Raw genomic sequence first — 25,974 nt, forward strand, 5'->3', positions numbered from 1 at the left:
CTGAATCAAGGAGTGTTCTCTCCACAGCATGAAGCCTGGGTAAAGTAATATGGAGGATAGGCTGTTACCCAAGCAGCAGATCCCCCCTCTCCATGTTGCTGAAATGGTCCAATGGAAAGGCAAGAGCCAATACGACTGGTTCCAGCAATGTCACAGGAGTTGCCAGAACGACTCGAACTGCCTTCGGGACCCCAGCTCCGGATTTTGCCTCTAGGTTAACTCCTGAAGCCTTTTCCATGAGTGGATATAGCCACAAGGCAGCTGAGGTTTGAAATCAGAGTTTTCCTTCTCCTAGATGGGCTGCCTTCCATGGCTGATGAGCCCCACCTACTCGGCCTGCTCTTTAATAGTGCTGAAGTATGGTCCAACTTTCCTGCCTCCCAGGTGTATGCAAATCTAATTGGCTTTCCTATTTACCATATTAACTTCAAATAACTTCTGGAAAAAGCAAGAAGCATTTACACTTGGAGTGAGGCAATATACCAGCACTATTGTATCCTATTATCTGTGATGAGACTGGAGGATAAAATCTAAGATTCTGGAAATCAGAAAGCCATGCCATAACTGCTATTTGCTAGTCAAGGATATTTGCTATTAATGACACCCATATGTATGGACAAAGGAAGGGCACATGAAATTTCTGATGACAAACTACCCTCAAGACACCTCCACACATCACAGCATATACAACAATGCTATAGTGACCCTATTCCTTGAGCTTCTGTAGCATTGACCCCACGACTATAAATTACCCAGCATGCCTCTGTGGCTGGGTACAGTTCTCCCTTCTCTGCCTGTCCCTTCATAGAAGACTTATGGATACCATCTGTTAACATCAAAGGCTCATTTATTTTTTAATAAACTGCTCTTGTCAACATTAGCAATTGACTCATTTTCTTGCTTCAGAGGTTTTCTTTCAACTGGTTTTTCTTCAAATAACAACAAATCCCTCTCAACATGTAGAGGTGTAGAACTGAACTCCTTATATTGACATTTACAGGATATGCTTGGCTCTTTGGTTACAACATCACTCAGCCTTATTGACGAGGGTGAAAAAGCCATCTCACTTAGGGCTCCCAAACCTTCTTGCCCAAGGTTGGTCATAATCTGGGTTGGAAAAGACTCTCCCCAGGTTTTCATTACATGTTCTATTTTCACATCACTAGGCCTCCCTCTTCTGCCACTTCCCAAACTTCTTTCACTGTCTCGCTCCAATAAGTTGGCTTATGGTATACCTGTCTCCTCCATAACTTCTCAGCATATTCTCTTGATACCTTGAACTCTGTCCATTCTCCCATCCAGGAATCTTCCTCCACTATTTCTACCCAATCCTATTCTCTCTTGTCCTTCTCTTCTGTCACCCAGAAACACGCCTCCTCCTCTCTCGATTCCAACTCCCCTCTTTTTTCCTCTCCTTCTCCTTTTATATCCATCTCTCTTCTTGTCAAAATACTGCCCTGGTATTTTCCATTAAATTTCCTTCATACATAGTCCTCTCAGTTTCTTCCACCACCGATATCTTTCCCATTGCATCTTCACTTGAGGAGGTGAGTGGCACACTCTGACGAATCCCTATCAAGGTACTCTCAGCCCCACAGCCTCCAGGATGAGGATTTCTAAATCCCGTTATCACCACTTCTTTACAGCACAACACACAAAGGAAGGAAGAACTTACATAAAATTATTACCATGGGTCCCTTGGCAGAAGACACTTATAAACAAACAAACAAACAAACAAACAAACAAACAAACAAACAAACACACACACACACACACACACACACACACACACACACACACACACACACACACACACACACACACACACACACACACACACAGTGACAAGCATGCAAACCCCAAGAAAGAAAAAGATGCTTGCCCTGTCATGGCTGATTGTGGCCAAAAATGTAGGGGCCTGAAATCATGGCAGGGGGAGGAAGGTATACACATCACTACCTCATTGCCTTATGAGGGCTTCCAGTCATAGGAACACTGTACTGTACCAAGAGATGTTTCATGGCTGGAACAGCAAAGCAGCAGCAGCTCGCTTGTGGTGGCACCCATAGCTTAATAGCATTCAGTTGAACAAAGTGCCTCTGAAGACCTTCACAATGGGAAGAGACTTACTGTAAGCTTACCACCCATTTAATCTATCACACTTTCAGACATAACACCTGAGTACGTCTTCTTTTGCCAAACATGGAAGGCAGAGGTCAGCCCAGGCAACAGAGGGAAGTTTTGTGTATATACTAACAACAGTGCTTTATAATACAGCCCACAACACTGGTATGCCTACTCTATAATAGGGTGGGTAACTTGTGTTCTCTAGATGTTGGTGGAGTGCAGACTCCATCTCCAATAAGCTACATACAGTATATTGACTACTTATGTGGGATACAGTGAATGATCATACATATATTGATTGGATAAATGTTTTGTGCCTAATTTAGAAACACAGAGAGGTATACCGAGGTATACAAAAGTTACTCACATATACTACAACACTTGTTGTGGCACAAATAATTTTTCTAACAAAATAACATTCTAATTGCTCTCACTTTTTAAGCTTTTAAGAATAAAGTGGGATAAATATAAAAATATACATAAATTGATAGCTATTATTTTGCTTTGAAGACAAGGGGGCATGGGGGGAACCCTCTCAGGTTCCACTTACACCCCAACCTGTTCTTAGGTTGGGGTGTAAAGAATTAGCATTTTGAGTATTACTACATAATTTGTGTTTCCATTTTGTTTTCATGAGACCTCCTTATTTCTCCCAAATGTTGATGATGTAAATTTGTTCAAGGACTTCCCTGCTTACACCTGTTCGTACAAAACAAGAACAAGACTGTGATAGAATTGACCCTAAGCTGAGGCAGTGACCATTTGTCCTCTATGCAAGGGCCTGCAAGAAGCCAGTGTCCTCTATTTGAAGGCCTGTCCAGTCCAAGTCCAGTTTCCAAACAGACAACCTTGTTGAGCAAGGAGCTCAACAAATAAGATGTCTATCAGCAGTCAGTATCTGAACAGAAGAGCGGGCAAACACAAAGGACATCTGGTCACAGCTTGCTAAAGCGAGATGCACTGTAATTTTGTTCAGTGATAAAAGTAATTTTCTAATTTTCACATATGCATATATACTAAAAAAACACAATTTAATACAAACCGTTGTCCCCTTTCCTCGTACTTATTGGAGGCCAGCCTACATGATACAAGTGCAATATTACACTCTGTTTCCAATTGTTTATTTTTAAAAGCAACTTTAGCGGGAAGCATCCACGATAAAACCACTAATTCCCCCCAGGGGTATAGTTTTCTTGAGCCGCTATTACAAGCAGAAGCTCTCCATGAAACGTTGCGGCGGGAATACCGCCCCTCCCCAGCTCAGCTGCCTGAGGCACCCCAAACCCAGACGTTAAACGCCGAGGAGTGTGCTGGTTCGCCTCCGTTAAAAAAAAGGAAAGTGACCCACGCACCAGGGTACGTAAACCCCTTTTTCAACGTTTCGTCTTTCCGCCAGGAAAGAAGGAAGGCCGGAACATCTGACACAGGCCTTGCTTCACCACCGGGCAGCTGTCGCTGTGACGCCGGGCGGTTAAGGAAGGATTTCCACTGCGCGCAGAAGCCGGAGCGCGTCCTTTCTGGTCGGCGGAGGGCGCTAAGGGAGGACCATGTTGCTGGTACTGTCGGAGGAGCACAAGGAGCACCTGGGGTTCCTTCCCCAGGTAGAGAGCTCAGGTACGAACGGTCCGGCCCCGTTGTTCTCGCTTGTAGCCCCGACAGCCCGGGACCTGCGGAGCTTCAGCGGCACGACCCGCTGCAGAGACGCCTCGCCCGCCTCCTTTGATAGGAGATACGAAATAACCCCTCTTGCCTGTATTGTAAATTGTTGCTTTGATGCAAATCTGTATCTTTGTAGTTATCAGTACGTTTCACCGAACTCAGTGGGGGTATATTTCCGCAGCACTTTTTCGGGGATACCCAGTGTGCTGTCGTGGATGGACTAGGACTCTTTGAGAACAGGGTGCGAATCCTCCCTCAGCCGTGGAAGCGAGCTGGTAAAGCCACTCCACCAATACTCATTTACCTTAAAAACCCTATTAGGGTTGCTCTAAGTCGGTTCCGACCTGATAGCACAGAACAACAAAATTTCTGGAGGGTGTTAGTAAATCGTTGCAACAAAAAGAACAAAGTCTTAAATCCATTTGCTAGTCCTAACCAAAGTAAGCCTGTCAACTCAACTGCTGCATTCATTTCTTTAATTCCCTTTCATTCAGGAGGTGTACGTTGAATTCAGGTCAGGGAGACTTGAGGCATTATAAAGATGAACAAGTTTTGTTTGTCGCAACCTTTTGTGGAGCATAGCTACTTCTTGAGATGGATCCGAAGCAGTAGGGTATAGTCCACAAATGCTTATGTTTTTGTATTCAGTTGTATTAATTGATCCTTTTAGTATTGTATATCATTGTTACTAACTTAAATGCTGTCTTTTAATTGTTGTAAGGTGCCCCAAGTCATTTTTAAGGAGAAAGGTAGTTTTAAAATATTTTAAATATCTTCAGTAAGAAAGAATATATACACAGGGCGTGTGGTGTGTGAGATTGCCTGACATCAGAAATGATTTTTAAAAAAGGAGGAAGGCTGTGCTTGAGATAGATTGTAAACTGCAAAAAGCTCACACTGAAATAAATCTGTTAGACTTGATTGAAAAATAAATAAATAATTTTAATTTTGGTTATACATAATGAAAAAATTAGTAGGAGATCACTTCAGCTATTCAAGACACACTGGGCCTGTCTACATGGGTCCTTTTGAAGCAGGGTGGTACAGGTTAAATAGGGTAGCTTGTGGGTTAGTTCGAGGTGCAATCCTCGCATCCAAATGGCATATCGGAGCTCATTTCTATATATTTTCTATGCTATATCTTAAAGCAGCAATATTTAACGGAGGCTGGATGGTCCCTTAGGGTCTTTCCCTGGCACCGAAAAGCCAAAAGTGTCAAAGCCAGGCAGATCTCTATAGGGAGGGTGTTCTAAAGTTGGGGGGGGGGGGCAACAGCTAAGAAGGCCCTATTTTGACATGCCAGCCCCTCACCTCTTTCAGGGATGGCACCTTCAGAAGGGCCTCCTGGCCTGATTTTAGAGAACAGGCAGGCTCGTATGGAAGAAGGTGGTCCTTTAGGTAACCAGGTCCTAAGCCATTTAGGGCTTTATATGTCAAAGTAAGCACTTTGAATTGGCCCCTAAGCAGCAACCGGCAGCTAGTGTAAATTTTCCAGAATTAGTGTGATATGAGTCCGTCTGGCGGCACCACTTACCATTTGCACAGCCTGGTTCTGTGCCAGTTGCAGTCGCCGGACCGTCTTCAAAGGTTGCCCCACATATATTGCATTGCAATCCAGTCTGGTTGTTACCAATGCATGTGTGACTGTTGTCAGGCTCTACTGATCCAAGTAAGGGCGATGTTGATATATTCTCTGCAGCTGTAAGAAGGCACCCCTGGACACAGAGTCCACCTGGGCTTCCAAGGTCAGACCCCGGTCAAGGAGCACCCCCATGCTGCGGACCCTGTCCTTTATAGGGAGTGTAACCCCGTATAGGGCAGGGAAATGGCCCTTTAACCTATCTGGCAAAGCACCTACCAGCAGCACTTCTGAGTTGTCTGGACTAAGCCTCAGTTTATTGATCCTCGTCCAGTCCATTAATGAGTGAGTTCGGAACTGTGAATTATGTTGGGCTTATCCGAAGGGTGTGATATAGAGCAACAAAACTATAATCTGGTGACTGTGGTCTGAAAATAATTCTTCTTTCTTTTCAGTTGTCAGTGAATTTGGTCGTATAGCTATGGAATTCTTAAGAAAAGGCACAAATCCAAAAATCTATGAAGGAGCAGCAAGTAAGAATGAGGGGTTTACAATTCAAGGGTGATCTTTCTTTAAGACCTGCAAGCAGTAAGAACAGTAATATTGGCTGAATAACTGGTTGTAGACATAGGCCTGATTCAGATATAATGATATTGCTCTGATAAGCCGTGCTTTATTTAGCTGGGAATGTGGCTTGTGCCCACATTTAAGGGAGTCACGTGAGCAGTGTGTAAACCATTATTTCTTGGTTTGGATGACGCAGGAGAGTAGTTTAGGAAGTCAGTATATTAGCACCAGAGCTGAGTGTGGGAGGAAGGAAAGAAGTGGAGGGAGACTGCTAGCACAAAGCTCATTCTTAGGCCAAGCAAGCATTCTTTGTCACCTTGACATTATCAGACTTACTTTAAAAGCTCCTAAAGATTGTTTAGCCTGCTGAAAGGGGACCATCTGTACAGTTTTGTGCTAGGTGCAGAGGAAAGGGATTTCTTCCTGTGCTTGCTATTAGTGTTGGGTGCACTTTATTCCCATTAGCCAGCTTCCTTTGCTTTTGTGCAGTTTCTACTTGACTATGACCACTGAAATATGGGGCAGGCATAGTGTATTTTGTGTGATGTAGAGCATCAAAACCATTTTTTTAAAAATTTCTTTGGAGTAAGTGCAGCCATGTAATAAATTAAAAACGATGAATGTTAGTTATTTTGTTTTAATATTTGCCTGTTTTCACATATGTCCCACACTCTTCAAAACATACTTTCTAAAGGTTTATTTGTACAGTTCTTTTACTTTGTAGTTGGTAACTAAAAGAGAAACCTTCAAAAACCAAAACTGAAGTTGGGTTCTGATCTGAATTATTATTATTACAGTGGCGCCTCGCTAGACAGTTAGCCCCGCATGACAGTTTTTTTGCTAGACACTGACTTTTTGCGATCGCTATAGCGATTCGCAAAACAGTGATTCCTATGGGGGAATTTCGCTGGACAATGTTTGGTCCCTGCTTTGCAAACTGATTTTTGCTAGACAACGATTTTGACAGCTCCCTCCGCACTCGCAAAACGGGTGTTTTCGGGATCTAAGCTTCACAAGACAGCTATTTAAACAGCTGATCGGCAGTTCACAAAGCGGCTTTCCTATGGCCGATCTTCGCTAGACAACGACGATTCTTCCCCATTGGAATGCTTTAAACAGGTTTCAATGCATTCCAATGGGGAAATGCTTTTTGCTAGAGAATGATTTCGCTAAACAGCGATTTCAGTGGAACGGATTATCATTGTCTAGCGAGGCACCACTGTATTTTAAATAAGGAACACAAGTTTGCTTAAGTAACATTTCCAGTTACAAACTACCAACAAAATTCAGATGGCTTTCTGTGCAGATGACATGCTGATGTGCTTGTATAAATTCATTTGGAAGGTGATGAGCTTTGAGTACTAGCTCAGTGTTGTGGACTGTGTTGGACTAGCACTCAGGAGGCCTAGTTTCAGATTCCCATTCAGCCATGGACGTTCACTGGAGTTGGCACTGGTAAAACCACTCCTTAAATACCTCACACGCCTCAGAAATTCTGCTGGGTCACCATAACTCTGATGTCACTTGATGGCACATAACACATAACAAGCTTAAACTGGTGCTAGTGCAGGAGTATGAGGATTGGCTTTACGGCTGATCTGTGCATTCAGAAAAAGCTTGCGGCACGATGTCCACAGAATTGAATGCTTCTTCTCTAGAACAACCCCCTGCATCAAGACAACTCGCTGAGATATTTATTTTCTACAGATATGAAATTTTTGACTTTGAAAAGTATTGTCATGATTTCCCAAACTAGATTAGAAGACACCATTTACTTTCCAAACAATCATTATTTGATGTATTTGTGAAGGCTTTCACGGCCAGGATCTAATGGTTGTTGTGGGTTTTTCGGGCTCTTTGGCCGTGTTCTGAAGGTTGTTCTTCCTAACGTTTCACCAGTCTCTGTGGCTGGCATCTTCAGAGCACAGAAGTAGCACTCTGTGCTCTGCTGCAGTTTGTTTGGGAGTTGAGTATAAAAACAAATCATTATTTGTTTTTTCAATTTGTTAGAATGAGTTTTTTTTATATATTTTTCTGATAAATTCTGAAGAGATGGCAAGAATTAAGGATATGATGCAGACATTATATATTAAGGCTTTGATTTCCAAGTCAGTGGAATATTCACAGCAAGATGTCATTCTGCCTCTCCTTTCTATTGTTAACCATTTATGTATTCCTAAACATATAGTATATTAATATATGTTAACACACATATGTGCAGAATTCAGTGGGACTTCCTTTCAAGTTTGTGTAGTTAGATTTGCTGCTTTGGTAAGCTTATATGTTACAATTGATCAGCCCTAAATAGCAAAGCTAGGTGTTGTGCCTTTTTGGTGCTTTCTGTTTTCTTTCTCCATTTCCCCCCCAGGAAAACTCAATGTTACTAGTGACACAATTCAGCATGGAGTAGAGGGATTAACATACCTTCTCACTGAAAGCTCAAAGCTCATGGTAAGTGTACCTTAAAGTGCTCTATTAGTCAAGTAGCTAGACTTTTTATTTTCTTGAAATTTAAAAGGTATGTCACTGCTTTAAAGATAGCGTGCTTTAAATTTCACAGTTTGGGATGCACGTCTGTGCCAACCTTTAATATGCCTGTTCCTTTGACTTTTAAGAACATCTGTTAATACCTCTTGAAAAAGATGAGTTTTCAGTAATTGTTTCTCAGTCTGACCTGTGTTAACAAGACTGTTAGGAACATAGAGTGAAGAGTATTTATTTATTTAAAATATTTCTATCTTGCCTTTCTCCCCAAAAGGACCCAAGGCAGTGCATGTCATTAAAACAGTATTTAAAAGCTAAAAACAAACATTAAAAAAGAATTAGACAAGTATTATGTTAAAATGGTAATTCAATATTAAAACACATCTAAAACAACGGAGCACAATAGCCCATTTTAAACCCCTATCAGACCACCAGTCATTAAGGAAAAGCCTGCTTGAAGAGAAAGGTCTTTGCCGGCCTGCAGAAGGACAGCAAAGATGGAACCAGCCTAGCTTCTTGTGGCAGGGAGTTCCAGAGCCTGGGAGCAGTGACATAGAAGGCCCTCTCCTATGTCCCCACCAAGCACACCTGTGAAGGTGATGAGACTGAGAGAAAGGCCTCCCCTGATCTCAGTGTCCCAGTAGGCTCATAGAGGGAGATGCGGTCTTTTAGATTGCTTGGACCTAAGCTGTTTAGGCCTTTGTAGGCTAAAACCTGCACTTTGAATTGTGCCTGGAAACGGATTGGTAGCCAGTGGAGCTGCTATAACAGGAGAGATATGTTCCCTGTAACCTGCCCAATTAACAATTTGGTAGCGGCATTTTGGACTCTTTGAAGTTTCTGAACACATTCCAAAGGCAGCCCTACGTAGAGTGTGTTACAGTAATTCAACTGAGATGTAACTAGAACATGTATCACTGTGTCCGGATCAGATGTCTCAAGAAACAGGTGCAGCTAGTGCACATGTTTTTACTGTGCAAAGGCGCTCCTGGCCTCTGATGAAACCTGGGCATCCAGGCTCAGAGATGAATCCAGGAACACCCCCAAGCTGCGCGTCTATATTTTCAGAGGGAATGTAGCCCCGTCGAGCACAGGCTGCGACTCTGTTCCTTGATCTGGTTTTTGACTGACCAGGAGCACCTCTGTCTTGTCTGGATCACGTTTCAGTTTATTTGCCCTTATCCAGTTCATTGCTGACACCACACACTGATTTAAAACGGAGACAGCTTCCTTGGATTTGGATGGCAAGGAGAAATAGATTTGGGCATCATCAGCGTACTGGTGACACCGAACCCCAAAACTCCAGACAACCTCTCCTAGTGGTTTCATGTAGAAGTTAAATAGCATAGGAGACAAAACAGATTCCTGAGGGACACAGGCCAAAGGCAAGGGTGTCAAACAGGAGTCTCCCAACACCACCTGCTGGGTTCTCCCCTCCAGGAAGGACTGAAGCCATTGTAAAACAGTGCTCCAAGTCCCATCACAGAGAGACAGCCCAAAGGGATACCATAGTTGATTGTATCGAAAGCCACTGAGAGGTCCAGCAGAACCAACAGGGACATACTTTCTCTTGTCCAGTTCCCAGCATAGGTCATCCACTAAGGGGACCAAAGCTGTCCCATAACCAGGCCTAAGCCAGATTTAAATGGGTCTAGATAATCCATCTCATCCAGGAATCCCTGGAGCTGAGAAGCCACAACTCACTACAGTGCCTTGCCCAAGAATGGGACATTAGAGACTGGCTGGTAATTATCCAGTACTGTGGGGTCTAAAGAGGGTTTTTTCAATAATGGTCTTACTACTGCCTCCTTCAAGCAAGCTGGGATCCTACCCCTGCTGCAAGGAGGCATTCACTACCTCTTGGACCCACTCGGTCAGTCCCTCTCTGGCAGCTTTTATAAGTCAGGATGGGCAAAGATCTAGCAGGCAAGCGGTAACCTTCACTGTTCCAAGTATCCTGTCCACATCTTCAGGCTGTAGGAGAACCATGTTCACTGTCTTGGACTCCTTGGAGATGTGAACATAACTATTAAATTTATAAACAATATCAGCATGGAGGCAGTTGTAATGTGAGGCACTGGTGGCTGATCAGACAGATGACGAATAGTAGACACAATATTTGGTTTAATTAGTGGGCCAGCTTACGACACTCAATGGGCTGCAAATACCAACCAGGGACACTGATAAGTTCTTAATAATGTGTTCTCATCTGTTCCTTCACACCAGAATATGCCTCCAAGATAAGATTTGTGGTTAATTAGTCCAAAGAGCAACATTAAGCATCTGCAAATTAGGGCGATTTGTAATTGACTATGAGGTTTCATTTTCATTCTACTTTTTGCCCGGTATATTGAGCTGTCTTTGTGAAATATCAGTTGGATGTCACACTATACTATACATGCATTAAAATAAGTAACAATTCTGCACTGTAAAATATGTACATAACTTTTCTATAAATACTAGCTGTATAAATCATGTGATCTTGAAATATGATTGCATGAATTGGCGTTCTTAGCACATATCTGCATTTTAAATTTTGCTGTTTGTTAAAATGATTTTAGAAACTTAACCTGATGATTTATCCAGATGAACCATAGTAAGAGTTTGAACATGATGTTGCTTATTTTGACTTCTTAGATATCTGAGATAGATTTCCAAGACTCTATACTTGTACTAGGATTCTCTGAAGAACTGAATACTTTATTACTTCAGCTATATATTGACCATAGGAAGGAAATCAGAAGTATTTTGTCTGAACTAGCACCAAAACCTCCTAGTTATCACAGTCTTGAATGGAGACTAGATGTGCAGGTGAGTAGAAATCCTTAGTAAATACTCACAATTCTTTTTTAGTTCGTCACACCATAACTCAGATTGCCAAACAAATTAAAGGCAATGTTTTAAAAAATGATAGTTATTTTTATATGGTTATTTATACTAGGGCAATAGAAAGTTGTCTGTGTTGTTTATTCACTGGTTTGTTGGCACTGTGTAGCCTGATTAAGCTTCTTCATATTTTGAAACCGCAAATTCATATTAAAGTATTCCACTTTTAATACTTCGCAGCTCTATCGTAATAATAGTTAGCACACTAATATTCTCCCTTGTTAGAGACAAATGGATAGATATGCTACTACAGTGGACCCTCTACTTATGGAATTAATCCATATTGGAACGGTGGCTGCAGGTCGAAAAGTCTGTAGATCGAGGCTCCATTGATGTACAATCCATTGAAAACCGATTAATCAGTAACTGGCCATTTTACTTCCGTTTTTGTTCCATTTTGGTTTTTTTCTGGTCTGTAGGCCGATTCTACGGCTGCAAGTCAAAACTAAATTTTGCAGCCAGAGAAGTCTGTAACTCGAAAAGTCTGTAAGTCAAGCCGTCTGTAAGTTGAGGGTCCACTGTGCTGTAGTATTTCGAAAAAACAAAATTATTAGCTAGAAGTTAATTGTTTAAACATTCATAGAATTGAATTGAATAAGCTATTGAACGTACAGCTCAAAGAAAATTTAAGAACAAATGTAAGTTCATTTTTAACAAAATTACACAAAAAATTCTCCAAAAAATTACATAATATATTGAAAAAGCAAACTTATCAAAAGTATCACAAAACATTAAAAATCTGCTAAATAAGGAAATAACAATGATGGAATTGATGAAATCTATCAAAAAATAAAAAAATGATAAAACTCCCAGACCAGATGGATTACCAGCAGAATTTTACAAATCTTTTCAGGACATACTATCCCTACCTATGGAAGAAGTTTGCAATGAAGTCTTAATAGAAGCCAGAATACCAAAAAGATGGCTAGAGGCAAATATTTAATACCAAAAAAATCTAACACAAATAAAAAATTACAGACCAATATCATTTTTAAATGCGGATTACAAATTTTTGGCAGCAATTATGGCAGAGAGACTCAAAAATTTCTGATGGAATTTATACACCAAGATCAGAATGGATTCCTACCAAAAAGACAGCTAAGACATAACCTAAGGATAATTTTGGATATACTGGAATATTATGAAATGAAACCAGGGAAACAAATGGCATTACTATTTCTTGATGTTCAAAAACCATTTGATAATGTCAGCTGGCAATTTATGATACAGCAGTTGAACATAGTGGAACATAGTGGACCTGGGAGAGAAGTTTATAAACATAATTAAGACAATCTGTAAGAACCAAACAGCGAAAATAATCATAAATGGTGAACTGACTGAAGACATTGAGATTTTAAAAAGCACAAGACAAGGATGCCCTCTCTCCTCTCTGCTGTTCATATTGACTCTGGAAGTGCTCAATAGAAATGTGAGACAGGATCCGGAAATTAAAGGAGCAAAAATAAAAAAGTTAAAGCTACAAGCATTTGCAGATAACTTGGTATTTATCTTAGAAGATCCACTGAAATCAACACCAAAATTATTAGAAAACATTGAGGAATATGGAGAAGTAGCAGTACTGAAAATCAACAAGGAAAGAAAAGAAAGGTATTACAAAAAAATTAATAGCAAAACAAAAAAGCCAACTATCGAAAATGTCAAAGTTACAAATAGTTAAAAAGGTTAAATATTTGGGACTATATCTAACTGCAAGATGTGCAACCATCAAAGAAGACAACTACATAAAATTACTTAAACAAAAAAGAACTTACAATTATCAATGTTAGGAAGGATAGTGACAATTAAAATGTATATTTTACCAAAATTAGGGGTTGTATTTTTTTTGTTCCAAACAGTACCAATTAAAATAGAAAAATACTTTGAGGATTTAAACAAGATGATTTTAAAGTTTATTTGGCAAGGGAAGAAGGCAAGAATTATGATAAACTGAAAATGCTATAAGAATCTAAAGAAAGAGGAGGCTTCGGACTGCCAGACTGGGAGCTATATTACAAAGCATGTATTCTAGTCTGGCTTAAAGAACGGATCATTTTGAGGATTAAAAGACAACTCTGTCTAGAAGGATATGATCTACAATTGGGCTGGCATGCCTTTTTATGGTACGAGAAATCCAAAACCCATAGATACTTTCAGAATCATTATATTAGAAACTCACTATTGATAATATGGGAAAAAGATAAAAAAGAATCTACATAAAAATATCTAGGTGGCTTTCTCCTATAGAAGCATTTGTGCACCCAAATCTCAGGAACTTTGAGGAAATTTTATGCTCTAAAGATATACTGTACTAGATACAGAAGGGAAATTAAAACCAAAACAAGATTTTATTGCTCAGGGATTAGGCTTTTCATAGTAGCCATTAATGCAAATTCAATCTAGATATGATAAAGATATTAAAGATGGCTTTTATAAAGAACAAATACTGCTTGAACAAATATTGTTAACCTCAGACGATAAATTTAGAAACTATATATAAACTGCTTTTGAATTGGAAAATCGAAGATGAACAGGTGAAAGAAACAATGGTGCAATGGGCTAAAAATTTGGGCACAATATTATACTGGAGAAATGGCAGAAATTGTGGAATAGAAATGGTAAAATAACAATGGCAACTTCGTATAAAGAAAATTTTTATAAAATGTTTTATAGATGGCACTTACCACCTGCCAGAATTGCAAAAATGTTTCCAAATATGTCTAGTAATTGTTGGAAATGTGAACAAAAAGTAGGTACCTATTATGTATGGTGGGCATGTGAAAAAGCAACAAAAAGTGGAGTAAAATACACACATGGTTGGTTAAAATGCTTTAAAAATGTATAGATTTTAAACCAGAACTGTTTTTATTAGGTATTTTACCAGAAGACTTTGATAAACAATTGGTTTACCTAACACTGCATATTATGACAGCAGCTAGGATTGTATTTGCACAACACTGGAATAACAAAGAAATACCAACAGAAGAAGAAATGATTAAGAAGATTTTAGATTGTGCAGAAATGGATAGACTCACATTGAGAATGAGAAAGAAGATTCAGAATACTTTAATACATGGAATTTGTTCTACAAATGGCTAGAAGACTGGAGAAGGGATTAAATCATCAAGATGCAAAGATAGATAATTATAAGCAAACCCATGTAACAAGCACGAATTGAATGTAGATATAATGAAAAACTAATAAAATATTATTAGAAAAAGATTAGTGAAAGAGCAAATATATAAATTAATCTTTTAAAAATTAGCAACAAAATGATAATGGCCTACTGTTTTTGATCAAAGAGTAACTATATGTCACATGTATTTGCAAATGCACATGTGTACACATATAAATATACATGTTTAGTTTCTGAACATTTCAAGAGTATTAAATAGCCTATGAAGGCCTAGACAGTTCCATGTTTGCAAACCATCTTTATAAGGGGTTGTTATGTTTTTTCTTCCTTACCTCCTTTTATCTACTGATATTCAGTGTCTAATCTTCAGTATGTATACATGTATGTATGTATGTATGTACGGTATGTACGGTATGTACGGTATGTACGGTATGCATGCATGTTATATCGCCCAATTAGTACACAAAACTGTTCTGGGTGGTGTACATATGAAACAATAACATGATAACAAAGAAAGTAAGTAAAACAACCAGTCCAAACAAAAAGGCATCTACAAAGCAGACATATAGAGGTGAATAATTTCAATACGGGCTGCTTTTGAATGCGTCTTGAAATTGGTTTCTCAGTCTGATCTGCCTTAACAAGATTTTTAGGAATATAGAGTGGAGAGTAGGAGAGCCATGTACACTGCCTTGGACTCAGTAGAGACATAAAGGTAATAAATAAATAAATAAATAAATAAATAAATAAATAAATAAATAAATAAATAAATAAATAAATAAATAAATAAATAAATAAATAAATAAATAAATAATGTCAGCATGGAGGGCAATTATAATGTGAGGCACTGGTGGCTGATCAGACAGATGAGGGATGGTAGACACCATCTTTGGTGGGCCAGCTTATGACCCTCAGTGGGCTGCAAATGCCAACCAGTGGCATTGACAAGTTCATGATACTGTGTTTTCATCCTGCTCCTTCACATCAGAAGAGGCCTGCACAATAAGATTTGTGGTTAATTAGTCCAAAGAGCAAAAATAAGTGTCTGAAAATTAGGGTAATTTGTAATCAGCTGTGAGGTTTCATTTTCATTCTACTTTTTGCCGAGTATATTGAGCAGTCTTTGTGAACTATCAATTGGATGTTACAAATAGAGCATACTATATATGCATTAAATGTGAAACAATTCTGCACTGTTAAATATGTACACAACTTTCTATAACCATGAGTTTTATAAATCTTGTAAATTTGAAATATGAATGTGTTAACTGGAATTCTTAGCACACCTCTACATTTTAAATCTTACTGCTTTTTTTTTTAAACTTCATTTAAACAGCTTGCCAGCAGAAGTCTGAGACAACAAATTAAGCCAATGGTGACTGTAAAACTGCACCTCAACCAGAATGGAAGTCAGATTACCAAAATATTACAAACTGACCCTGCTACACTGCTGCATCTGATTCAACAACTGGAACAAGCTTTGGGAGAAATGAAAACAAATCACTGTAGACGAATTGTGCGCAATATCAAATAGCTATTGGTCATCTCTGTAAACTTACAGAATTATGAAGATCAGTGTGGCAGAACAAAACAATGTTTTGGAACTAGTCAAAACATTTCCTTCAGCCAGGATCATGAAACAGTGCTGGCAGAATGGGTTTAGTTGGGTGCTAATCTTATAATATTGCAAGATACAAGTTAGAGTAATTGTTATCAGTTTCAGTGGACATAAATAAATAAATTGAGCACGTGAATGCTCCTTTTTTAAGTTCACCAGCCTTTTGCATAACATACTGCAGTGCGTACAGTATTATGTTATGGTATTACGATGCTGTTTTGTTATATTGACCAAACATTTTTCTTTCTTTAACTATTTTCTCATCTGTAAGAATAAGGAAACACATAAAATAATATTTTATCTGTCTTTGTTCTTCAGACTGATTTCTTGAAATTGTTATAGTTTTCTTGGGCAAGCAGTTATTCAGTGATACGGAGTCATAAATGGTAGCTGTTGCTGTTGTATAAAATATTAACTTGAAGTGTTTTTAAAAGAGGTAACAATTTCTGATTGATACAAGATGTTTTCTTCTACAAATGAGGTACTTTGAGTGAATGTCCTTACGGGTTTCATGTTTGAATGTCAATGAGATTGTGTGACCTGCTAGTTTTATCTGTTTTAGTTATGACACTACACCTCAATATTCATGTAAGTTTCATGGAGTGTATTGGCCTTACAGCATGCCAAAAAAACAGATCCCTATTTGATTGATTGATTGTAACAAAGTAATTTAAAACAAGCACATCCCCCTTTGACAGGGGAGAACTGGGGCATTGCTGTTTCTCCCTACAATAGTAGATCCAAGTGGCCAGACCAATGGGGAAGGGATGCACCCTCAACATTTGACAACCTGGACAAAGTCTCAATTGCCCCATCTTAGTTATGGTCTTGGTGACCACCATTTCATTATCAAATAAGAAAGGTTGCCCTTGAAGCAGCTGCTAACTCCTTTTTACCCATTGTGAGTCATAGCTATACTGACTATCCACAAAACAAAATAGTAGGGCTGCAGCCTGATTGAAAGATGTTGGTTGGTTATTCATGCAAGTTCTTGTATAGATTTTTTATATAGAGTGAATGCCATCAAACTGGAAAAGAAAGAAACATACGCGATAGAAATTCGTTTTTTGTAGTTAGCACCCAAACAACTTGCAGAACACTGGAAAGAGAGAGAGAGAGAGAGAGAGAGAGAGAGAGTACACACTCCAAATGAGTACCTTGTGTGCAGGATATCTAACCCTGAGTCACCACTGGTCCCCAGCTTAAGACATGGCCTGAGTATCCACCTTATCAACAGCAAAGTCTGGCTCTGTATGGGTGTTGTAGAAGGTGTTAACTTAAGAGACATTTTTGTAATGTAAATAAGAATGTCTGTTTTTTAAAAACCAATTGTGATCTATATTTTTTTAAATAAACACTTGGGTAATTTCTCCCCCAAGTATTGTCAAACAATCACCTTTGCTGTTGATTACAAGTGTTCTTATTCTATTAGAACTGCTTCAGTCAATTAATCAAGCCAATCAAATGATAAATCACAGTGCCTTTGCAATTCAGAGAGAGAAGGAGTAGTGGCCCTTCCTAAACCAGCAGTGGGAAACATGTAATCCTTTGGAAGTTGTTCAACTGCAGTTTGGTGAAGCAGGCAGCCAATGGTCAAGCATTCTAGGACCTGTAGTTCAGCAGTAGCTGGGCAGGGCATATTTTCCCCATCTTTGGAATAGCTCCACCCATTACAGGTCTCTTCCTCGCCCTTGCCCATCTCCTATCAAAACTTGCACAATAATGAATTATTGTTTTTCACAGAAAATACAGGTCTTGTTCATATAATTTTCTGAGTTCACAATAGTCTTTCAGGATTTTAGAATGATTTTCTGGCAATCTAGAATCTTGGTATTGTAAGATCTTGGGGTTACAAGGGCTTTATGCTACAGTTTTATTTCTCTAAGGTCTGCAAAATGTGAGTCAAACAGTAACAGTTACAACATGCCAGATTTCAGGTTAAGATATTTCTGGAGTTACAAAGGCTCCAGGAAGAATACAAATTCCTGTTGAAAAATTATTCTTGGATAGTCAATCCTTTGGATCTTCAGGCCCTGGAGATAAATTTGTTTACAAATTCAGGGAGGTGTGAACCACTAAAAGAATTATAAATACTGTATAGAGAGATAAAGCACACATACAGGCATTCAACTTAATGAACATAGCAAGGCTTCACAGTATATCCACAATACTGGATACCATCAACAATCATGGCAGCACAACTTCCTTTCCAGATATCAACAACTATCAACATGGATTTTCCTTTGTAGATTCAAACTGGTTTGTCTGGGTGAGCACTCAACAATAATTTTCACGTTTGTCTAGATATGCTAAAAGGCTGAGTAATATACAGTATTTCAATATATTTAAAGGTTTAATAACTTTGGTGTTTTAGAGATATATTCTCACTTCTCAAATGTGCCTTATTAGCCTGGAAGCTCCTACAATTTTAGAATGTAACTGAAACATTCTGTGTTCTTTTTTTTTACCCTTAAAAGATATTTTTACTGCATTTTGAATTGGCATCTAACTTATTTGCCTGCAATTTAAGTTTAGTGTTCATGTTTTTTAAACATTTGTGCCTACAGTTCTAAATAGCTGTAAGACTTTTGTATTTTTTTACGAATATGAGGTGTGTTGTGTTTATGGAACATAGAAGCAACGTAGAAATATAAAAGCTTGTAAAATTATACAAGCTGACGTTGCCTGGAATTATCACAACAGTGGAAAGGCTTACACTTTGATTCTCAGATGAATTGTGATATGATTGTCAATGACTGTTTGGTTTTACTATAGAGTTAACCCTGGATAGCACAGTGGTTAGGTATCTGGCTGTGGAAGCTCAGTCCCCTACTGTGCCTCTTGGACAGGGTCTGGTCCATAGGGTCCCTCCCACCTCTGCAGTTCTGTGACTAGCCTTGTCTTTATATTTGGAGGAGGGGGTTAATACCAACTTTAACAAACACAAGCTTCTGATTCCCCCCCCCCCCCTACAAAATTTTGTAGGATCCTTCAGGCATCAGTTTATCGGATCTGACAGGGTGAATTCTCCAATCAACCTGCGGCCCCTGTGTGAACACCGATACCAATTTCAAACGGTAATGCAGGCTCTGAATCAAATCAAGTATATTCCCCACATATTCGCACCTCCGATTGCTTCAGAACCAGTTTAAACTCCACCACCACCCCTTTTGCGTTTGAAAGTCACACTGATGATAGAAGGCCAGTGTAAGACCGAGACTTTCTGGTAAGGGCCCATTTCCTATCGAAACTTGCATGACAATCGATTATTGTTTTTCACAGAAAAGTGCGGGCCTATAAGGTATAACGCTAAAGTTAATTGCCTAATCCGTTCTCAGCTTCAGAACTAGTTTAAACTACCCCGCCTTACCCCCCCCCTTTTTTTTCATTAGAAAGCCACACGGAACAGCTGATGAAACCGAAACGCCTTCAGGGAGGCATCTGAATGGGTAGATTTGGCCAGTCTGATTATAGAAGGCCCCTGCCACCCTTTAAGAAGCGAGGCTTCCTGATAAGGGCAATTCTTCCGCACTGCTATACTATGAGATTCCTGATTAGGGAGAGCCCCGGTAGGAGCGGCGGCACGCTTTGCCTTGCCTGATTCAGTCATGCGCTGAACCCTTTTGGATTTCCGTCCGAGATTCCCGTAAAACTCCCTAAACCCACCCCTAGGAGGCTCCTGTTGCCCAGCTGAATTTAAAAGAAAAAAACAACAAAAAAGGTCCAGCAGGGTCTGGCTCCGAAATGAGCCGTGGGAGGACTAGCAGTGGGTGTAGCATATAATCGGGCTGGTCCCAGACGCTGAGCTCATGAATAATGCATTTGCCAAACTTTCTACGCCGCCCTAACTCTGAGAGTTTTGGGTAACTTTGGAATAGTCGGAGAGCAGCCGTCTGTCTGGAAAAATACCCAGCGTTTCAAGATCTGAAGGATGGGTATGTAGAAGGGAAGCGGGGGGAATACTCTTCCACTCACCCCACCCCAACATCGCTTGTTTGGCTACCCTTTTAAGAAAGACTGACAGATCAACAACGTTTGGACCCGGATCGCTCTCTGTGGAGCCCACCCGGGGAGGGGAGGAAGAGTTAAGTCAGGCCTTGGACTTAGAAGGCGACCATCCCAGCTGAAAGTTCCAACGTTCTAGTCAGAACGTTCAGCGAATCCTCAAAGTTCTAAATCAGAACCTTCGCGTACGGCCCCCCACAGCGCTCCGACCCCTCTTCGGAATTCAGGGCAGCTAGACTAAGCCCTCCCCTCTCTTTCCTCCCGTGACAGTCGCGGCTGGAGAATTTTTCCCATTCGTCCTTTAAAGGAGCTGCTTTCCTGGGAGTGGGGTGGGGGGCGAGTTGTAGGAAATCTCTGAAGTTGCACAGGCGACGAGAGAAGGGGAGGGAGGAAACAAAAAAGTTGCACAACTTTCCTTCGGGATCTGACTGGGACGTGCTTCATCTGTTCTTGGTGATCCTGCGAGATATAGTTTGGGGAGAGGATTCGGACGGCTGTTGCGGATTTGCAGCTTGAGCTGCGGGGCCTTTCGGGGTAAATAAAAAGCAGGGAGAAGTTTTGCTTTAAGAACTGGTTTGAGAAGTTTTTCGTTTGCCGTGAACTGGCTCTGTCTCGCTGCTTTCGCCTCTCAAGCCTTAAATAACTGGGCAAGAAGGTTGGAAGTCGGTAAGAGAGCTTTCGAGGGTGAGATTCAGGCCTGCTCACGTTGATTCGCCCTGGACTTTGTACCTTCCTTCCTTCCCTCCTCGCGAGGTGCTTCTTGGAATAAAACTTTAGTGGCTGCAAGGTGGGAAAAATGAACCCTGCTTCCGTCCCTCCCCCGCCGGGCCAGCAAGTGATCCATGTCACCCAAGATCTGGACACGGACCTCGAGGCCCTCTTTAACTCGGTCATGAACCCCAGGCCCACCCTCAGCTCCTGGAGGAACAAGAATCTGCCCGAATCTTTTTTCAAGGAGCCCGACTCGGGATCTCACTCCCGACAATCCAGCACCGACTCGGGCAGTCACCCGCCCCGGCTCAGCAACGCCGCCGCCGTCGGGGTGCATCACGTCCGCTCGCATTCTTCGCCCGCCTCCCTCCAGTTGGGCGCCGGGACGGGAGCCACCGCGAGCCCGGCTCAGCAGCACGCTCACCTCCGCCAGCAGTCCTACGACGTGACGGACGAGCTGCCGCTCCCTCCCGGCTGGGAGATGGCGCTCACGCACACGGGCCAGAGATACTTCCTCAAGTAAGTGGGGGAAGGAAAAGGCTGGTGGGCGATGTGGATGGAGGCGGGAAGGGGGGGGGTCATGTTTGCTTGTGGGATGGCTCGGAGGAGGTAAAATTTCTGCAACTGCAACTCCCAGAGTTCCCCAGCCAGCCAGCATAGGGATCCTGGGAATTGCAGTCCCGAAAATGTAACTCTCCCTGCATTCTGGACGGTGCCTACAGAGGCTGGGGGGCAGCAGGCAACCCAATGCATCATGGTCGACAGACCCCCATGTTAGGCCTGGCTTAGGCTTGTATGTTACAACTTAGTTTTGAGTTTGGGAGGCCTTTTGCACTCTCGCCTGAAGAAAGCCTAGCCTTTCTCTTTAAGTGGGCTGCAATTACAAACATCTTGTTTCACGCAAGACACAGTTTCTCCATGGATGAAAACTGCTTTTGGCACTCACACAAAAAGACTTCTATGGGTAATTCATTGGTGTTGAGGAATGTATGTGTGTCTGCTTGCTACTCCACCCCGCAAGAATACAAAGCACAAAATGGTACAGTACATGGGAGTGTAATCGTCATGCATAACAATTTACGGGAGACTTTCAAGCAGTTTCTTATAAGTTAACTTACTACATGTACATCTTCCTTTTCCTCTAGTGAGTTTAAGACTCTGTACATGGTTCTTCTCTCTCTTTTTTCTTCACAACTTTGTGAGGTGGGACAGATGGGTGGAAGTGACTGACCCAAAGCCATCCAGTGAGTTTGAACCTGGATTTTGCAAGTTCTAGATGGCTACTCGGAGAGTTACACCACTATGTCATATAATTCAGATGATACCATCAATCATAGTTGTTTGCGGAATTAAACGTTCCTTATTCCACCTTCAAGGTTCTGGGAATCCTTTCATTCTGGGGAAGCCTTTGGGAGCCATATACTGACCTTACTGTTAGGTAGAATGAGGTGCTGTCTCAGGCTGGAGGATGAACTGCAATGTGTTTGTTGGGAGGAGAAAGCTGAGTCTCAAGCCCGCCTTCCTTTCTTCACTTGCCAGTCTATCTTCAGTTACAGTGGAGAAAGTTGCACCACCTTCACAGTTAAAGATGCAGATCCTGTAGTGAGAGCGGTGCAGTATTTGCTTCAGGCAATAAAATTTATTGGATCAGCCTTTAAGTACAGCACTAGAATTAGTTGTTAACTAGAGATGTGCTCTTTCATGGTTTTGGACTCCAGTTCCCAGAATTCTCCAATAATTTTGGAAATTGTAGCCCAGAAACCCAAATCAGCATACCTGTAGGATCTCCTGCCCCCCCACCCCAGCTTTTTGAGATATATGCTTCTGGCATCACCACCTCTCTGCCTTCCTGTTGCTTCCTGCTGTTGATTTGTTTGTGTTCTTTTTTTAAAGGAAGCTGCTATGGTGCTTCTCTGGAGTTGCAGTCTTCCTGCTCATTTTGTTCTGTAGAGGGTGCCTCCCAAAGAACTGCAACTCCCAGGGAGGACTATGGCAGATTACTTAAAAAACAAACAAACAAAAAACCAAACAAATCAACAACAAGAGGAAACAGGAAGTGGAGATGCTGATAGTAGAGGTAATAGCACCAATTTGGACAAATCTGAAGGAGATGGCCAGATCGTGTGACCTGATATAATGCAGCTTTCTATGTTTTTAATCACTGCCCCTTAAAAAAAAAAGGAAAAGCTGGGGGGGGGCATAAAAAGATCCCATGGATCTAGAAGAGTCTAGACAGCAATAGTTATAACTTCTTAAGGAAGGGAACAGAGCAGAAGAAAAGTTAGTTTATGGAACTGTTTGTACTAATCTCCCCCTTGCTTGCTTATTTGGAAATGTAAGTTGATGACAAGTTCTACAAAAGGTAATATCTGGTGTCTTGGATTCCAACCCGTTTATTGTGTGAACTTTCATCAGACTGTGTCTTTAATCCAAAGATGAGTGTGTAGAGAACCTGCCTGTATAGATCAGTGAGTGGTTACTTACCCATAATATGGTCCTAGTCTGAATGTGCAATACTCTCTTTAGTAAAGTGGGAACGTGGCCATGGCCTTTTGTTGAGAATTGTTTGTATAACTCCATGAGATGCATGTAGAACTGTTCTAATAAGGAGCACCATTTTTGCTGGTGCTGGTCCTTATCCTCAGAGGATGTGTTTAAGGAAGTCCAGTGCAGTCTGCCACACCTCCTGCTACATTAGATTTGCAAAATGGTTCACCTAGGCAATTTATATCAAACGGAAGACAACGTGGAGACATGATATCTTAGGAACCCAAATGTAAACTCCCTGGGTTTATTCCTCACATAGTGTCTCTCAAACTAGACTGAAGTTAAATGTATCCTTGCCTTTAGTGTGCACATCTTGTAAAATACAAATAGGACTTGGCAGCAAGGAGTGGTAGAGTAATTATCAGGATTGCCTCTTGCAGTGGAGCAGGAATAGAGGTGTAATGTGAGTTGGTTGAATTTAACTTTTTCCTCTCCGGCTGTGGTTCCAATGAAGTACTTCCTTCAAAGCTCTAGTTTTCATCCACCGAATATCCTGTCTGGCTTGGCTCCAGGCGACAGGTATAGCTTGTCTTCTATGGCTGTAATACATGCTTGAAATGCCATTTGACAATGTAGTACTTATGTCCTTCTGAACCGATACATTTACTTCTATTCTCTTGAGCAGAAATACTTGACTAACAGCATATCCAGATGGACATACACCATAGCTTGGTGTTTTGATCATTTTGGGTGCTGTTTGGGTCAAGTCAAATTACACATGTTCACAAGTGTTTTGACTTTGAGCAATCCATCCTAGATGGCTAGTTTGCACCAAAATAGAGATGTGGGTGGTGTTATCTGAGGTGACAACCTTGTGATGTATTTAGTGGGTTGTGGCACTGAAATGGATAACAGAGAATCCTTCTATTTTCATCTCCTCTACCATTTAAATTTTTTAAATATGTATTTTCCTATTGATGCAGTACTAGTCTAAATAACCTGCTGTATTATGGCCTCTGGGAAAGAGAGGGAAGGGAATGGGAAAGGGTGCATCATTCATCAAAAGGAAGACAAGTTGCTGCAATCCAAAGACCTGTTTGGACCAATGTATTCGCGAAGGCTTTCACGGCCGGGATCTAATGGTTGTTGTGGGTTTTTCGGGCTCTTTGGCCGTGTTCTGAAGGTTGTTCTTCCTAACGTTTCGCCAGTCTCTGTGCTGTCCTCTGAAGATGCTGGCCACAGAGACTGGCGAAACGTTAGGAAGAACAACTGTCAGAACACGGCCAAAGAGCCCGAAAAACCCACAACAACCACCTGCCTGGACACTTCTCATGGGAGGGAAAATGTTGATCAGTGTGAATGAAAGGATCACTCAAGTGCGAGAGGAAATAGATTGTGCTAAAGAACATGGATCAGACTGCTCCAGCTTCCCCCATCTGAGTGTGTCTTAAGGTTTTACTCCTATGCAGTCTGACCTGGTAGTAAGTCTTTCTGAACACAACAGGACTTCGGGATTGACATGCATAAGATAGTGGCTGGGTTTATGTGGGCCGACTTTGTTGTTGTTGTGTGCCTTCAAGTCAAAACCAACTTATAGCAACCTTAACAGGGCTTTCAAGGTAAGTGAGATATTTAAGGAGAGGCTTTACCAGTTCTACACACCCCAGCGAGTTTCCATGACTGAGCAGGGAATTGAACCCAGTTCTTCTGCGTCCTAGTCTGTTGCTCTATCCACTATACCCCACTGGGTATCTGGGTTAACTTTAGGAATGGAAAAACAAAAGTCTGGATCACTTGGTGCTGGCTTTGCTTTGTAAGGATGTTTATAAAGGTCTTCAACAAATTGTTTCCTCATTTGTTTACAACTGAGTGTCTCTCTTTAAAGATAGAATCTACCAAACTTGATGGAAAGGAATCTGAGATGGGTGGTTGTTTTTCAATGAAGACAGTGAAAGACTGTTAATTATGGCTTGTGGTTTTGTGGACTGAAGTCCGCCTTATTAGATGCAAGGACTGTTATTCTTGTTTGGCAGGAATATGTATGTACAGTACGTATATGTGTACAGCTGTGAATACATCCATCCACTGGATCTCGAGAAAAGTAGAGTGTAAACACTGGAGACAAACAGCAATGGAATCCAGAAAGAACAAGAGAGTGAACAGTCAACTGAAGTTTGTGTGGGCGAAGAATAAGCACTTGGCTTCAACTTTTACACCTTTTTTTTCTGTACACACGTGAATGTGAGTTCCTGCGAAGTTAGAATCATGCTTTGTGCCTCCGATAGCGTTTATTGCAGTATGCAAAAGCTTATGAGGTAAAAATTGGTGTTTAAGGTGTCAGAAGGCTCTTTGTTTCCACTACAACTGACAACTGCAGCTACAGCTATCCCGTTGGAAGTCCTCTAGTGGTGAATTACATCCAGAAGTGCAGTTCAGCCCTACGTATGTTTCCTGAGAAGTAGAGCAGTACAGATGTGTGGGTCTGGACTACAACTAGCCAAGTAGCCTGGGGAATTATAGGACATGTTATCTGAAAACAGATACCTGCACAACTCTGCTTGGAAAGAAATCCAGTTATATCCAGTGGCACATACTTTGCTAATAGGTGGGGTTGGGATCAGTTGGGGAAGTTAACTGTGAGTTAGTTCCCACTGAAATCAATGGAAATTAAGTCCCATTCCTGTGCATTCCTGTAGATATTTACTGAAAAATAAGTCC

At 41.0% G+C, this 25,974-nt stretch overlaps 2 protein-coding genes across 3 annotated transcripts in view; both read left to right on the forward strand.

The window, feature by feature from the left end:
- The first annotated feature begins 3,313 nt into the window (after nucleotides 1–3,313).
- Nucleotides 3,314–16,359, forward strand: COMMD2 (COMM domain containing 2). 2 transcript variants are annotated; one of them, XM_078389123.1, is made up of 6 exons: nucleotides 3,608–3,741; nucleotides 4,281–4,399; nucleotides 5,821–5,898; nucleotides 8,301–8,383; nucleotides 11,054–11,227; nucleotides 15,772–16,359. In XM_078389123.1, the coding sequence occupies exons 3-6, from the start codon at nucleotides 5,847–5,849 to the stop codon at nucleotides 15,967–15,969; spliced, it is 507 nt and encodes a 168-aa protein (XP_078245249.1). In that variant the 5' UTR covers nucleotides 3,608–3,741; nucleotides 4,281–4,399; nucleotides 5,821–5,846; the 3' UTR covers nucleotides 15,970–16,359. The 2 variants fall into 2 exon arrangements, with proteins under 2 accessions (XP_020637530.2, XP_078245249.1); XM_020781871.3 differs by lacking the exon at nucleotides 4,281–4,399 and having other exon boundaries at nucleotides 3,314–3,741.
- A 1,229-nt stretch (nucleotides 16,360–17,588) lies between these two features.
- The window catches only part of WWTR1 (WW domain containing transcription regulator 1), a 114,535-nt gene continuing 106,149 nt past the window's right edge, over nucleotides 17,589–25,974 (forward strand). Inside the window, exon 1 of the mRNA XM_020781870.3 lies at nucleotides 17,589–21,288. Coding sequence (XP_020637529.3) covers nucleotides 20,855–21,288 — 434 coding nt within the window. The 5' untranslated portion in view covers nucleotides 17,589–20,854. The remainder of the gene's footprint in view (nucleotides 21,289–25,974) is intronic.

The sequence above is a fragment of the Pogona vitticeps genome, chromosome 3, assembly GCF_051106095.1.
Source record: "Pogona vitticeps strain Pit_001003342236 chromosome 3, PviZW2.1, whole genome shotgun sequence".
NCBI lineage: Eukaryota > Metazoa > Chordata > Lepidosauria > Squamata > Agamidae > Pogona > Pogona vitticeps.